At 44.9% G+C, this 16,331-nt stretch overlaps 1 protein-coding gene across 1 annotated transcript; it reads left to right on the top strand.

Annotated features, from left to right (window-relative positions):
• The first annotated feature begins 260 nt into the window (after nucleotides 1-260).
• On the top strand, nucleotides 261-5,066 carry LOC109769339 (uncharacterized). The gene is made up of 9 exons (XM_020328090.3): nucleotides 261-722; nucleotides 824-1,055; nucleotides 1,134-1,192; nucleotides 1,292-1,350; nucleotides 1,529-1,606; nucleotides 1,696-1,777; nucleotides 1,904-1,975; nucleotides 2,554-2,661; nucleotides 4,329-5,066. The coding sequence occupies exons 1-9, from the start codon at nucleotides 513-515 to the stop codon at nucleotides 4,776-4,778; spliced, it is 1,350 nt and encodes a 449-aa protein (XP_020183679.1). The 5' UTR covers nucleotides 261-512; the 3' UTR covers nucleotides 4,779-5,066.
• Nucleotides 5,067-16,331: the final 11,265 nt, after the last annotated feature.

The following is a 16,331-nucleotide window of genomic DNA, read 5'->3' as shown; positions in this document are numbered from 1 at the left end:
GCGATCCGCATTCAATGGGAGGAGACGTTCCCGTCGACGACGAGGCGCCTACGGTGACTTCATAAATCTCAAGATGATATGCCGGCTCAGTCTTTCGGAGGTGCTCATAGGGGTAGGGTGTGCGTGTGTGCGTTCATAGGGGTGAGTGTATGCGCGTGTATATGAGCGCTTGCGTGTGTACTGATGTTAAAAAAATATTTGTGATCAATGAAACATGTGGTTACTCTAAAAAAAAACTCGGCCCCGCTCCTTGCTGTCAGAAAAGAAAAGATTTCTTTTTTGCCCTCGCTCCCTTGCAACCTCTACACTACTACCCCGTCTCTGCCTCCCGTAGCGACAGCAGCAGCCAGCAGTGGGCGCTGGGTGGTTGCCCTCTCCTCCTCCCCCTCCACCACCCCATCTTCGACGGCAAACCAGCGGGACTGCTAGTGTTGGGCGGATCCTGGGGCCGTGATACGGGGAGGTCCTGGCCGGATCTCGGTGGTGTCCCGGCTCGGATCTGATACGCGGGGATGGAGGGTGAGTGCGAGGAAGGTGCGGCAGCGAATGGACTTGGAGGGGAGGAAAACATCGTCGTCAAGGCCCGCAAGGAGGACGTCGCCGTGGCCGCGCCGGTGGATGTGGATGGTGGTGATCACGTGGATCTCGCTGACGGGGAGGCGCTGGTCGGATCTGCAACCGCGGTGGCATCTCCCGAGGAGCCGGCCAGGGCGCCTACCAAGGTGCAGGGGTCGCGGAATTCTGGTTCTCAGTTTACTCCGTTGCATACTTTGGTGCATGCTAATACATTGGTGCCGCTAATGGCGTGTGTTGGTGTGCGCAGAAGGTTGGATCTGCGGACGCGAGCGGGAGGAAGAAGGGGAATGTGCTGAACGGCAAGGTGGTGTCTGCCTCGGCGGCACCGCGGGGGAAGAAGCCCGGTCTGTCGCAAAGCGCCTCATTCCCGGCGAGAGGGACCACCGGCGTCAGGAAGGGTGGCGCTATGACCTCCCTGGCAAAGCAAGCCAAGCCAGAGGGGAAGGGTGCCGTGCCAAATGGAACTGCAGCGTCCTCGGGTTAGTTTTGGGCTTGTCCTAAGTTAGCCTGTGATGGTTGCTGTTGGGTTCACGTACATAATTGCGGTGGAATTGCAGGACGGGGCACGGAGAAGAAGGGGAATTTGGCTCAGATGCCTGCCACTCATCAATCCATGGTAGGTGCTGATCTCAATTAGTCAGTTACTTGGATGTCGAAAGTCTGTAGGTTTTTAGTTGCATTTTAGTGAACTTGGTTTCTATTTTCTTTGACGTAGCCTGTGAAGCCTGAATCGGTGGACTCAACTCCAAACGACACTTCTTCTGAAGTCCAAGAGTAAGTCCGTATTACCAAACCACATTCTTGGGCATTCTTGCATTTGACTTTGTGGTTTCGGTTATTGCTTTATCTGCACCGTGAAGGTAGTCCACTGTACTTGATCAATGAAATAAAAACAATTTTTTATCTGAACTTGTTGCTTTCTTACACTCAAATGGTTGGCATTCCTTCACAGGTCAAATGAGAACACTGCCAAACCTTACAGGCAGTCATTTCCAACGAAAATGGAGGACGATGTGCACTCCACTACATCGTAAAGCCTTTTTGTGTTCATAATTGTTGCTCAGTTCTTTTGTACGATGGTGTTAATACAGAATGCTGCCATTTGGTGTTGTGTTACAGGAGCACGAATACTCAACGCAGGAATGCTGCTGCCTCTGGTTTTAGTTTCCGATTGGAGGAGCGTGCTGAGAAGCGCAAAGAGGTAACTAATTTCCACAGTGGCATGTGTTAATTAGTCGTTGCATGTTTGTTTCTGTTTTATACAAGCTTGAGACAAGCTTTTTTGGACGGAGGGAGTACTAAGCATGCACTTGTTCCTTTCTTTCAGTTCTTAAAAAAACTTGAGGAGAAAATTCATGCCAAGGAGATTGAACAAACGAATTTGCAGGAAAAATCTAAGGTGAGAACTACTTTCATGTAAAGCATTTTGATCATCTCTATGCTTTGATTCTAAGAATTACTCCCTCTGTTCCTAAATATTTGTCTTTCTAAAGATTTCAACAAGTGACTATGGGCATGTTTGGTTCCCATCCACACTTTGCCACACTTTTGTGCCACAAGTGTGGCAAATTGAGGCAAATGTTTGGTTGCAGCCACAGTTGTGGCATGCCACACTTTTTCAGTCACATACCCCACTTGTCATAGACTCAGTTGCTAGCCAACTTTTGCCACAGTGTGGCGACCAATTTGGCCACCACAAAAACTGTGGCATGCCACACTTGTGGCACACTAGTGTGGCAAAGTGTGGATGGCAACCAAACATTCCCTATATACGGAGCAAAATGAGTGAATCTACACTCTAAAATATGTCTATATACATCCGTGTGTGGTAGTCCATTTGAAATCTCTAAAAAGACAAATATTTAGGAACGGAGGGAGTAGTTCATTAGTCTATGTGAGAGCTGCTTTTGTATAATTCATGTAAAACCTTTTTGATCATCTGTATGCTTTGATTCTAAGAATTAGTTCATCACTCAGGAGAGCCAAGAGGCCGAGATTAAAAGGCTTAGGAAGAGCCTGACATTTAAAGCAGCACCCATGCCAAGCTTCTATAAGGAGCAGCCTCCTAAAGTTGAGTTGAAAAAGGTACTTATGTCGATACATTTAATTTTCTGAAGTTGCTTATTTCTTCGTTATAAATAGTTCCATATGATTCAAGTGTATCCGTTTTTTCTCTTTGAAAGCATGAATGACATGGTTTGATGAACTCTAATGCGGTAGGATAAATACTCTTTTTATGGTTATATTTCCTGTTGTTAGAATATTGTAGAGATGTTATAACTGTTTGTCTCTGGCTTGCAGTTTCATTTTTCTTTGTTAGAATATGTTTGTTTCAAAATGCATAGGATTGTTAGAGCAGGCGGATATTCGAATGCTCGCCAAGAGATCTTGCATAACTAGCTATAAGTTACAAGGATGATAGGATACCAGAAATTACAACTGATGTATATTCTGGCTTTCTGTTCACAATGGGCCACACTTGTTAGAGAAGATGAGTATGTGAATACATGTTACGAGATCCAGTAAACTAGATGTATGCACTGATGCATTTGAGAGAAGATGAGTATGTGAGTACATCGTAAGAGATCCAGTAAGCTAGGTGTAGACTGTTCCAAAATGCATTAATAAATTTGTGAATATGTTCCGTTTTGATGCCATATCTGTTCCGAAAAGACAATGTTTTAGCAAGTAAATCCAGACACAACAATCACTCCCTAGCAAATTTGAGTGGTGCTTCAGTTCCAACTAAGGTCTGTGTTCTTGAAAAACATTTTATTTAGCGAGTGTTCTTGCTAGGATGCATAATTTGTTACAGGCTTACTCAAAATGCATGATTTTAAGATGCATTGTCCACATAGGCTTACTTTTAGTAAAAATGTGTAATTCTGGGCATAACACTATGATTACGTTTGTCCTTAGTCCCTAATATGTACTCCCTCCATCCCATAATATAGTGCACATTGGTTGCGAAAGTCAATCTTCACAAACTTTCGTCAAGTTTATTGAGAAAATTATCTATGCTTACAATACCAAGTATATGTATCATATGTTTTTTTTATGATGAATCTAATGATATTGATTTGGTATCCTAGATGTTGACAACTTTTTCTACAAACTTTGTCAAAATACACAAGTTTTGACTTGAAAAAAAAATCTAATACGCACTATATTTTCGGACGGAGGAGGTATGCCATAATTCCATTGGCTTATCAATCTTAGAGGACTTTCTGTGTTCAGTTTCTGCTTTCCATTTCATACAACCTCCGTTCCAAATTACTTGTCTTATATTTTGTCTAGATACAGATGTATCAACACTAAAACGTGTCTAGATACATCCGTATCTAGACAAATCTAAGACAAGTAATTTGGGATGGAGGGAGTACTTGCTAATTTTCAAATTTTATTGCACATTACCTTTGCACCCATGCCAAGAGTACCACTGAATGTTCACTGGCTCATGGATAAGGCCCAACACACACACACACACGCGCGCACACGCACACACACACACACTTGATATTCCAGGATCTAATAACACATTCTCCATTGTATGTCATTGGTTCACAAGTTAGATTAAGTTCCTTATTGGTTGATGATGTTTGAGTGCTTTTCCTCATGTATATACAGTGTATATCTGCTAGTTTGTACTAAGATGTTAGAATTGCTCACTGCATGTCCTGTTCATGTAAATATTTGCGATGCTACATTTGTAAACATGGCATCCTGATATAAATTCGTGTGGCCTTTTGCAGATTGCACCAACACGTGCTAGGTCACCGAAGCTTGGCCGACACAAGCCAACCAGTTCTGTCACTGCTGCTTCTGCAGATGGCTCTGTCTCATGTGAGAGCCCACGGCGCACAACTAATCCAGCCAAGGTAAACAGAGGTGTGGAAAATAATAAACCTCGGGTTACTGCTAGCAAACCTGGCCAGAGATTGGTCACAAAAGCTCCCTCCCTAGCATCTATCACTGCAAAGGCTGAAACGAGACCTGTCGCTACAAAGCAGAAAACCTCCAAGACAAAACCAAAAGTTTCAAGAGAAAAGGTACAGCAGCTGCAAGAGAACCCAGTAGAAATCCCCCCTGCAGAACCTTCTGCCTTGGAAGGGCTTGCTGCTGAACCAAGTGTTGAAGATGAGACAGGACTTGGCTCGACTGCCCCTCCGGTCACTTCAAATGAGGTACTGGTCCATGGCTGATCTGTCGCGCATTTTTTTTATTTTCGTCCTTGCAGTCCTGTGAATAGTGAGGTGTGTGCTTCTTGGAAAGTTGAATCGCTCAAAGTATCGTGGAATTATTATTTCTGTAGTAGCTATCTTTTTTCTTCAGCTTCTCATTGAGCATGCGGTGTATATTGCTTGAAAATTTCATGTTCAAACTTTTGAGTTCTTGTGTATATTGAATTTGTACGTGGGGAACATGAATGCAACTTGTGGAATTCATTTGTGTTCAGAAATTCGTATCAGTTAACTTTTTTACCATCTTAATTGTTGGTTTCAGTTTCATACATCAATAAGTCTATAATTTGCTTCAATCTGACCAGTTCTTGAAATTAGGATATAGTAACAGCTTTGATATCGCATTGAAATCTATGCACCAACCTGTTTACCGAAAAGAGTGTGTGCTTGATCTAGTCTGGCAAAAAATAAATAAAAATAAACTGAGTTTTATCTAAATAACGTCGTCACTTTATTGATCAAATGACAACATTACAAAGAGTCTCCCGGATGTAGTCCGAAGCGTAATGAAAAACACACAAATTAACAGAATTTTTACATGACTTGGCTAAGAGCCGTTTCATTCAACGAAAACACGTGTGGGCGTTCTCCAACTCGCCCACACGCCTAGATCGTCGTTGATTGTCTTTTGCACGAATCTTGACACGAAAAGGTGGATTTGGTGTGCCACGTAGGACGGGGCTGGTGTGTGGGCGTTGGAGAGTTTGCCCACATGCCCCGCACCACGCTGGTTGCCAGCTGCGCTGTATGGGCGAATTAGTTTCTGCCCACACAGCCACCACCTAGTACATGCGCGTGTGGGCGAACTGCTTTTCGCCTACACGACACTCCTACGTTGTGGATGGTAACTGCAGTTACGCGAACGTGGCAATTAGGTAAACACATATGGCAACTGTGATTCTTTTGCTAGACGGCAACTGCAGTTGCGCGTATGTGGCAACCAGATAAACACACATGACAACTGTGGTTAACCATATATGACAACTATGGTTGGACCACACGTGGTAACTAGACCATACGTGGCAAGTAGTTAATCACACACGGCAACTACGGTTTGGTTACACGCATCAACTACCATAAATTAAACATGGCAACTATAGTTAATCAAAAACAGATAGAGTTGCCATGCTTTTACAACTACACTTGCCATCTCGGATAACTACATCTGCCAAGCAGGATGGCAACTAAATCGTCATCCCGCGGGTACCTAACGTAGCTGCGCCAGGACGTGTGGGCATTTTTGCTTCGTGCCACACGTGCGGGGTGGAGATGAGTAGTACTTGTTGGGCGTGTGGCACGAAGTAGCCGCGCCCACACGTGTGGGCAATTCTAATGTCCGCCCACACACAACCCGTGTGGACTGCCTCCTGCTCACACCACACACGATATGTGGGCGCATGTCTAATATACCACACGTGTGGTGGATATCGGCGTCCTTCATTCAAATATTGACGAATATGCTTGAATACCACTAAGGTAAAGAAACCAGGCACATGCTTAATATCAGCCACAACCGAGCAAATAAGAGATCGATCTTGGACTGAAGAGTTCAATCGTTGCATTAACGGCAGACAATCTATAGCAAAGATAACATTAGAAAATTGTTCATTACGTGCCAGAAAGACAGCTCTTCGAAGGGCCAAAGCTTCCACCATTTCAGGTTCCAAAACACCTTGAATAGGTTCATAACAAGCAGCCACACAACGTCCAACATGATCTCTAGCAACGACCCAACACCGAGCGATCGAGATCCGAAAAGACTGCAACATCAGTATTAAGCGTAATAGTACCTGACGGCGGCGGTGACCACTCCAAATTGGAGATAATGGTCTCACACCTGTGTGGAACAATAGGCTGGTAGAGATGTTGCAGAATCATAGAAATATAAGCTTTGGTCTTCTCCACTGTACATCGAGGATGAGGAGCATGTGTATTGTTCTTAGCATAATTGCGCGCCTCCCAAATATGCCAAAATGTCACATCAAGAACTGTGGCTTCCTGATCTGAGGATCTGGATAAAAAATCGGAAAGCCAAATTTTAGGTGACAAAAAGTTATAGCGCTGTAAACTGATGTCGAAGACATTTTTAATCATCTCCCAAACATTCCTCGCATAGGGGCAGAACAGTAATGCGTGCTCAACAGATTCAGGCCTCGCACAGAAACAACAAAGATCTGAAGTAGGAATATTGTGTCGCGCGAGCTGAGTTCCAAAAGGTAGACAGTCATGAGCAAAATGCCAGAGAACAGCCTTCATCTTGTTAGGTGCCTTGACATTCCATATTGCCTTCCAAAATCTTTCTTCCCTGGTTCTATCTAAACATTGACCAAATCCATTCTTACTACGAACTGCCATGAACTATATTGAACGTGCCATGTTGTAAGCTGAGCGAACAGAATATTCACCATATCGAGTGAATGGAGTAAGCAAAATCATTGCCTCCATGTTTACTAATGGGTAAAAGAAGAATCTTTGAAGCAACATCATCAGTAAAAAAGGCACGCATTGTTTCCTCATTCCATGTGCAATTGTCCTCGTCAAGAAGGCAATGAACCTTAGCATTTATAGGAATAGGTGAGGACAGCTGAAGCATATTTGGAGGATTCGATGGAATCCAGTGATTCGTCATAATATTCTTGCCATCACTAATACCCCCTCTAACACCATGCTTCAAAATCTCACGGCCGGCAAGGATGCCACGCCAAGTAGCAGACGCAGATTTGACGCAGAAGCATTCCAAAAATCTGTATAAGGAAAACAATGTTCAAGAAAGCGTTTTTAGGCGCCGCTTAAGCACTAAGCGACAGCTAAACGGTCCACTTCTGCCCTAGGCGGAAGTTTTAGTGTTAAGCGAAAAAGCGGGATTTAGCCTCCGCTTTAGCGCTGAGCGCTGGCTAAGCGGTCGCTGAGCACGCTTAAGCTTCAAAAAGCGAGGAATGGGCCACGGGCTGGAGGTAAAAGGGGGGTACAAAGGCCTGGCCCAACACTGGCCTGTTCGGCTAGGGTTTACTGTGTTAGAAGGGGAGGGGGGGGGGAGGGAGAAGAGAGCTCCAATGGCGGCTGCTCCTGTTCAGCATCCAACTCAGCTCCATGCATTCTTCGTCCTCGTCCTCGAACTGGATCTGAACTACTGCTTGGGCTGGGCTGGGGCTGCTATTTGGCTGCTGCTGGTGCTGTTTGGTTGTTGTTGTTGCTGCTGCTTGCCTGCAACTGCCATTTATCTTATATGCTCGAAGAAAATATTATGAGTTTATGCTTGCTGTGTGAACCACTGAACCTTATCCTCATGTGATATTTGGCTATTTGTTGTGGTGTGTGAACCACTGAACCTCAACCTTATATGCTATTTCAGATTTTCAGTTACCTATGTGCTATATTTCCTGTTTTCTTGTGCATATTATTCAAAAACAGCCAAAATTATGGCCAATTTAAAAAAACGCTTAATCCCGGTTAAGCTGCGCTTAAGCGGCCATTGCTCTAAGATGTGGCCTTCCGCTCCGCTTACGCTTACCGCTTTCTTGAACATTGAAGGAAAATACCGACCCTTTAGGACACGAGCGCACAAAGACGATCGATTAGTGAGTAGCTACCATCCTTGCTTGCCGAACATGGCGAGGTTAAAGATGTCCATGTCTCGAAAACCCATTCCACCAAGAGATTTGGGTGTCGATAACCAATCCCAAGATCTCCAGTGGAGTTTCTTTTCACCATCTTCTCTAGCCCACCATTCATACGCCACAATTTGTCGGAATTTCTCACATTTCGCCATAGGAAGTTGGAAACAACTCATGATGTACGTCAGAATCGCCTATATAATGGATTTCAACAAAGCTTCTTTACCAGCTCTTGAAATATGTCGCCCTGACCACCCATAAATGCAGCGCCAAGCACGGTCAATCAAAAATTTAGAAGTGCTAGTTGGTGATTTGCCTACCTGAGTGGGCATACCAAGGTATGTGTCATTAGAGATTCATTTGATATTCCCAATCTTGTTTTAACACGCTGTTTGACACCTTCCGGAAAAGAACGGCCAAAGGACAATGAGGACTTATTTTTGTTGATCAATTGAGTAGATCCATTGCAATAGAGTGTGAGGGTAGATTCCAAAGCTTCCACACTATGTGTGTCACTTTTTGCAAAGAAGATGCTGTCATCGGCGAAAAGGAGATGTGAGATGGGTGGACCGGACCGACCGTTCCTAATACCATGTAGCACACCACCATTCTCCTTTTGAAGTAACAGACTTGACAGGCCTTCAGTGCACAAAAGAAACAAGTAGGGGCTTATTGGGTCTCCTTGACGGATCCCCTTCGAGGGAATAATCGGAGTAGTAAGCTCAGCATTGACTCTTACAACATATCTGACATTGGTCACACATCTCATCACCGAGCTGATCCACGCCGGATTAAAACCAAGCTTAGAGAGGCATCCATGAAGATAACTCCACTCGACACGATCATATGCCTTCATCATATCAATCTTCATGGCAAAGAAAGGTTGTTTTGCTCGTTGACGCCTTATAGTATGTAGGGACTCAAAAGCAATACGAGCATTGTTAGTGATCGATCTGCTAGGTACAAATGCACTTTGAAACTCTGAGATGACAAATGGCAAAATCAACTTTAGACGGTTAGCCAAAACCTTCGATGCAATTTTGTAAAGAACATTGCATAAGCTTATAGGACTAAAAAAATTCAAATGCTTCGGTCTTACAACTTTAGGAATTAACACAATAACAGAATCACGGAAACCTTCGGGGATAAGGCATACCTTCCAAGAAGCTTCTTACATCATGACAAATTTCCTCCCCAATAAAATTCCAGTGAGTTTGATAAAACAGAGCCGAGAAACCGTCAGGACCCGGGGCTTTTATTGGACCCATCTGAAAAAGAGCAACCTTGATCTCCTCATCAGTATAAGGCTTGCACAAATCGTTATTCATCTCATGTGAAAGTTTGTGCGGAATAGCATCAAGAACTGCATCAACATCATCACAAGATTATGAGGTAAACAGAGTTTCATAAAACTCTTGCACCATACCTTTGATTTCACTTTGTGAGTCACACAAAGAGCCATCCTCACGTAGCAAGGAATGAATTTTATTAGTTCGTTTGCATGACCTAGCATGGGCATGAAAAAACTCTGTGTTTCGGTCCCCTTCAAGGAGCCAACTCTTGAGCGCTGGCGCGCCATAATTTCCTCACGCTCGAAGAGTTCACACAACTGCGACTCAATATCCCTCTCTCCAGTTAAAGAACCATCTGATACTGGCATTGATCGTATAGAACGCAGCCGACGCTCCAATTTATTGATCTGTTACCGAAGAACCAAATGAGTCCCGGTTCCAAACCTTCAAGGAGTCAACAACCCTATGAAGATTATACCAAGTAGCCTGAAGGGACAAGTCACCCGTCCTCTCCTCAGCCCAGACACGTCCAAGATGCTCTTTATAATCAGCCGCTCTAAGCCACACAACCTCATATTTAAATCCTTGTTGCACTGGTATGTGATCACGTACATCTATCGACCGAGCAAAACCAATAATAATGGCGTAGTGATCAGAGGAGGTTGTGATCACATGCTCAACATTGCAATCCTCGTACATACTTGTGAACTCACTATTTGCCACCGCCCTATCCAGACGGACTTTGACATGACACTCCAGGTTTTGACGATTACTCCCAGTAAATTTAGGACCATTGAAACCTAGGTCTAGAAGTTCATAGTCCATCAAACAATCCCTAAAAGCAGCAATCTGTGAATCGGAATGATCACGGGGTCCACAAAGTTCATCCTGAGAAAGAATTTCATTGAAATCTCCGCACACAATCCATGGATCCTTCCATTGTGCATTCATAAATCTCAAAAAAATATATCCCAAAATTGAGTTCTATGCTCTCTTCTGTGTTCACCATACACAAAGGTTGCACGCTAGGTGGAACCATCCTTAGGTGTGACATGCACATCAATGCATCGAGCACTAGAAGCCTTTAGAGAAACATCCACAAACACTGACCAAAACAAAGTCAGACCACCACTTTGTCCAACAAAGCTAACAACAAGGCATCCAACATAGCCCAAAGACCACATAAAGTTTCTAACACAAGTATCCCTCATCTTTGTCTCTAAAAGAAAGAGGAGGGAGGGGCGGTGAAGCTCCACCAACCAGCGAAGCTCGCCAACTGTCGAGTCCGACCCCAAGCCTCGACAGTTCCAACATAGAGTACTCATTGTGTCTGGCTAGGCTGCTCTGCAGGCGCCGCCGGCTCCGTCGATCGATTTGGTGAAGTACGTTGCTTCTTGTTTGAGTCACATACATATACATCATCAGCATCATCTGCAACCTTTTGTGCATCCTTTGACAGAAGTAGAGCAAGAGATGCTTCAAGTGAAACCCGTCCATCATTAGCCTGTTTAGTAGAGAGGTCTTTGTTAGATTTCCTTTTGTGCATAGATACCCCATTCTTAACCTTATAAACTGGCAAAAGCTCTTATCCGGCTCCCTCATTCCTTCCACGACCGCGGCCTCCAGAGGATCTGCCTCGACTCCGGTTGGTACGACCATGAAAGAGCGGAGATAAATCCTCTGCAACCCCATCACACTCATAATATTGAGCATCGTTTTTCCTCGTTCGGCCATCCGAACCAACAGATTTAGCAATAGTAGTTAAAGCCCTTGATGTCGAGTTTCTCTGATTACCACCCGAAGACGATGAGGTATGGTTTGACTTTGAGCCGCCAGAGTGCTTGAACTGGTCGTCAGCACCACACAATTTCTTCGCAGTGTAAGGAAGATCACCATTCTCATCTCGGACGCCTGGCGAGGGGCACAACAATGACGAGTGCCCCAAAATACCGCAAGAGAAGCAATAGAATGGGAGGCGCTCGTACATAACAATATATGCCTCAATGCTCTTTTGCCTTTGCTGAATTGACTGTCACCTATCGAATTAGAGGATCCCCAACAAGAATTTCAGCACGGACAAGCATAAAAGGACCCCAGCATCAACCATCAGCATCGCATTCCACATGCATAATCTTACCAATTGGCTTGGCAAATTCCATACCTAGTTTGTCTTTCATCAATCTTGGAGGAAGGGCCATAATCCTTGCCCATATTGATAGTCTATCAAAAACAACCTGCAGCGGCTGAACATCCGCATTGAAATCCTTGTAAAGAACAACATGACGTCCCACCATCCATGGTGACCCGTCTAGGACTCGTGCACGATCTGCACTAGCGCCAAACTTCGCCACAAATAGATTATCACCTACTGGATGAAGTAGCAATCCCTTGGGATTTCCCCACACCGGTTGCATGGCCGACGAGATGGTACTGATGTGAAGGATGGTTGGGGCGAGCACCTTACCCACGAGCGTGCATTCTATGTCAATCATATCAGCTTCATCATCATCACCACCACCCACCCTTACCGGATTTGCCTCCATCGTTGTGAGGTGGAGACGCTCCATCAACTCTTCTACGCACGAGGCAGTACCAGAACTGCTCGCCACAGTTTTAGATTCGAGGGTCACCGTCACATCCCCCAATTCAAGCAGCGTCAGATCCGGAGGGACATAGTCGCCAGCCAGACAAGGCAATCCGACGGACCAGTGGTCCCAACCTCCCCTTCCGCGGCCCCCACCGGAGCACCAGCAGAAACTCGGCCAGACATTGCTAAGGGTGGGTAGCAATATGGAGGTTGCCCCTGAATCACCCCAAACAAATCCGGAAGGGGTCCTATCAATGGAGCAGGGTAGCGGGAAGCGTGGAAGAAGAGAAGGGGAAATCACAGAGAGAGCACGACTGGAACTGCACTCACAAACAGAGTTCAATCCTAGTAACTGCCAAACGCCGGAGCGTCGCCGAACACCAGGAGGGAGACACATATGACCACACTCACACACATTGCGAGGGGTTGGATGAGCCGCAGACGGCGAGCCAAAAAAATTATAAAAAATAAAAATAAAATTGAATTGTTAGGGGAATGTTTGTCTACCCTTCTGCATAACTATATTCTGTATCCCTACATGGTTTATGCGTGGCTACATGCAAGCCCCGTGAGACCATTTGCGTCTTTGGCTCAATGCCCCGTGGGGCTGCACTGGCAACTCTATCACAATGAGCCTTTCTCTACATGATGCGTGTGTGGTTCTGTGACAGTGTCACTTGGATCCAGTAGTACTAGTATAGTTTATTGTGTGCATGGCTAAGAAGAAATGTGTGCATGGCTAAGAAGAAACACATGCAAGACTATTTGGTTACAAGCATGCTGTTTGATTATGTGTGCATGGATGAGATGATTGAACTCATCTATTATTCACGTGGTAAACTGACCTAACGTGGGAGAAAGGTGCTGAAGGGAGAAGAGAAGGACCGGCTCGAGGTAGAAAAGGGTGTGACAACCCTCAAATGCTCATCCAAGGGTCACGAAATTGATTGGGTGTGGATCGCTATCGAGGAGACTTTGATGCCTAGGTATGGCACATTTTATAATTAGTAGGGAGATAGATATACTCGTAGTTGTGTGAAAAGGTGGGACTAAAACGCCTCCTGAGTCGTTTCCCCTATAACACAGACTTCAAAAGTCGCCTAGGTATGGCATATTTTACGGAGTCTAAAAGTCGCCGAGGTATGTCACATTTTATAGTTAGTAGGGAGACAGATATACTCTTAGTTGTGTGAAAAGGTGGGACTAAAATGCCTCCTGAGTCATTTCCCCTATAATACAGACTCTAAATATCCAGATTGCAATCTCAGTTTCTTGCTTGTTCTTCGTTTGCTCGCAGGAAACAGACCCTCGTGGTCAGGTTGATCGTGCTCCGATGTGGTCAATAACCCCTCGGAAGTTGGTTTAGCGATTGCTAAGGCGCGACGTCTCGCACGTTCGTAGTCAGATCGTCAAGGTCGACTCCCACAGAAAACGATAGTCATCATCTCATTGAAACATCGGGACACCTTCGCCTCTATCAAGGGTTGCCAATCCCTTCACGGCCACTTGCAAAAGTGAGATCTGATAGAGATGATAAGATAATATTTTTGGTATTTTTATGATAAAGAGTGAAAGTAAAGATTGCAAAATAAACAGCGCCAGAAATAGCTAGTTGACGAGAGATTAATATGATGGAGAATAGATCCGGGGGCCATAGGTTTCACTAGTGGCTTCTCTCAAGAGCATAAGTATTACGGTGGGTGAACAAATTACTGTCGAGCAATTGATAGAATTGAGCATAGTTATGAGAATATCTAGGCATGATCATGTATATAGGCATCACGTCCGTGACAAGTAGACCGACTCCTGCCTGCATCTACTACTATTACTCCACACATCGACCGCTATCCAGCATGCATCTAGAGTATTAAGTTCATAAGAACATAGTAACGCTTTAAGCAAGATGACATGATGTAGAGGGATAAACTCAAGCAATATGATATAAACCCCATCTTTTTATCCTCGATGGCAACAATACAATACGTGTCGTTTCCCCTACTGTCACTGGGATCGAGCACCGCAAGATTGAACCCAAAGCTAAGCACTTCTCCCATTGCAAGAAAGATCAATCTAGTAGGCCAAACCAAACTGATAATTCGAAGAGACTTGCAAAGATAACCAATCATACATAAAAGAATTCAGAGGATATTCAAATATTGTTCATAGATAATCTTGATCATAAAACCACAATTCATCAATCTCGACAAACACACCGCAAAAGAAGATTACAACGAATAGATTTCCAAGAGAATCGAGGAGAACTTTGTATTGAGATCCGAGAGAGAAGAAGCCATCTAGCTAATAACTATGGACCCGAAGGTCTGAGGTAAACTACTCACACATCATCGGAGAGGCTATGGTGTTGATGTAGAAGCCCTCCGTGATCAATGCCCCCTCCAGCGGAGTGCCGGAAAAGGCCCCAAGATGGGACCTCACGAGTACAGAGAGTTGCGGTGGTGGAAATTGATTGGGTGTGGATCGCTATCGAGGAGACTTTGATGCCTAGGTATGGCACATTTTATAATTAGTAGGGAGATAGATATACTCGTAGTTGTGTGAAAAGGTGGGACTAAAACGCCTCCTGAGTCGTTTCCCCTATAACACAGACTTCAAAAGTCGCCTAGGTATGGCATATTTTACGGAGTCTAAAAGTCGCCGAGGTATGTCACATTTTATAGTTAGTAGGGAGACAGATATACTCTTAGTTGTGTGAAAAGGTGGGACTAAAATGCCTCCTGAGTCATTTCCCCTATAATACAGACTCTAAAAATAGGCTGTGAAGTAGTATTTCAAAATTAGATGGGCCTCGTCCAAAATAAGGTGTCGTAGAACCAGTATTAAGCTATGGACAAAATTTATGAAAGCTTGTCTTGTATATTTCGTCCATATTCTTGTATGTCATCATGGTGGCTACAAAGTGCGGAAATTTCCATTCGAAACTCCGTTCTTGTTCCTTTCACGCACTGCTTCATCTTCAGGCTTGATCATGCTCAAGTGTTCTTCCTCCTTGCAACACAAATGTATCTAAGTTAGGCAACATCACATTCTCATAAATATTTGAAACATTACCAAGAAATGAAAGTACTTGATAATTTAACTGGTGTGCACGAGGTCTAGTAATTGGTCCAATAGGTTTAGCAGCAGGGGCTATGGTGTAACTATGGTAACCATGTCCTCATCACCCTCTCCTTGAAAACAAAGCCGTCCTTGACGCTGCTTAATTTGAAACGTGGCTAACAAAAGAGACAAGGTGATGCGAGCATCCTACGGACATCACCATGTCAAGAGTTTGTTTGGCAATTGACACGTGCGACATCTACTTCACATATATAAAGGTGAGTCATCTCCTTTACACGTGTTCACTTGACTCCTTCAAGGACGGTATACTACTTGACACTCCTCCCGTGTGCATGCATAGGTCTTACTGGAGCTTCACCATTGACGAGGAGTCCGAGCACATGTGTACGCCTACACCATCCGCGAGGGAAGCATGGAGGAGAACATAGAAGAAAGGAGAAGAAGACAGAGCAGCTATTGGAGCCAGGATGGATGTTCGGACCTCCATCTGGATCATCCGGACCCCCTCCTGGATCATCCGGCTACGACGAGCGAAGACAACATCACGCTCCACCGCGAAGACGGATCTTTCGGGACCCTACCCGGATCATCCGGGACCCCACCCAGATCATCCAGCCAGCCTGCGCGCTGTTTGGGCTTTTGTCCTTGTATCTTCCCCATCTCCCCCCTCACTTACCCCTTCATGGCTAGCACTATAAATAGACCTCCCCACCTCATTTCTAGGGATAGCTAGGATTAGAACTACACATTGGAGCTTAGCTCATGTACCTCCCCTTGTGGGATTACTCTTGAGAGAGAAGACTCCATTGGAGTGCAGGACCACATTCCCTGCGGCGTCGGTGGTCGCGGGCGGCCGGGCCTTCGAGGTGGACGGGTGAGCTGCGGCACCGGGCTTCTTCTGGGGAGAAGTGTAACACAGCACGACAGAGATCACACGAGCATT

Source organism: Aegilops tauschii, chromosome 4, assembly GCF_002575655.3.
Source record: "Aegilops tauschii subsp. strangulata cultivar AL8/78 chromosome 4, Aet v6.0, whole genome shotgun sequence".
NCBI classification, from domain to species: Eukaryota; Viridiplantae; Streptophyta; class Magnoliopsida; order Poales; family Poaceae; genus Aegilops; species Aegilops tauschii.
Note: the sequence above shows the minus strand (reverse complement) of the source record. Positions and strands in the feature narration are given on the sequence as shown.

Bases quoted from the DNA above. Each gene is read 5' to 3' on its own strand.
- LOC109769339 (XM_020328090.3), top strand. From the start codon at position 513: ATGGAGGGTGAGTGCGAGGAAGGTGCGGCAGCGAATGGACTTGGAGGG. The intron at 1,607-1,695 runs GTAAAGCCTTTT...GTTGTGTTACAG, and splicing joins GATGTGCACTCCACTACATC to GAGCACGAATACTCAACGCA. The intron at 1,976-2,553 runs GTGAGAACTACT...TTCATCACTCAG, and splicing joins ATTTGCAGGAAAAATCTAAG to GAGAGCCAAGAGGCCGAGAT.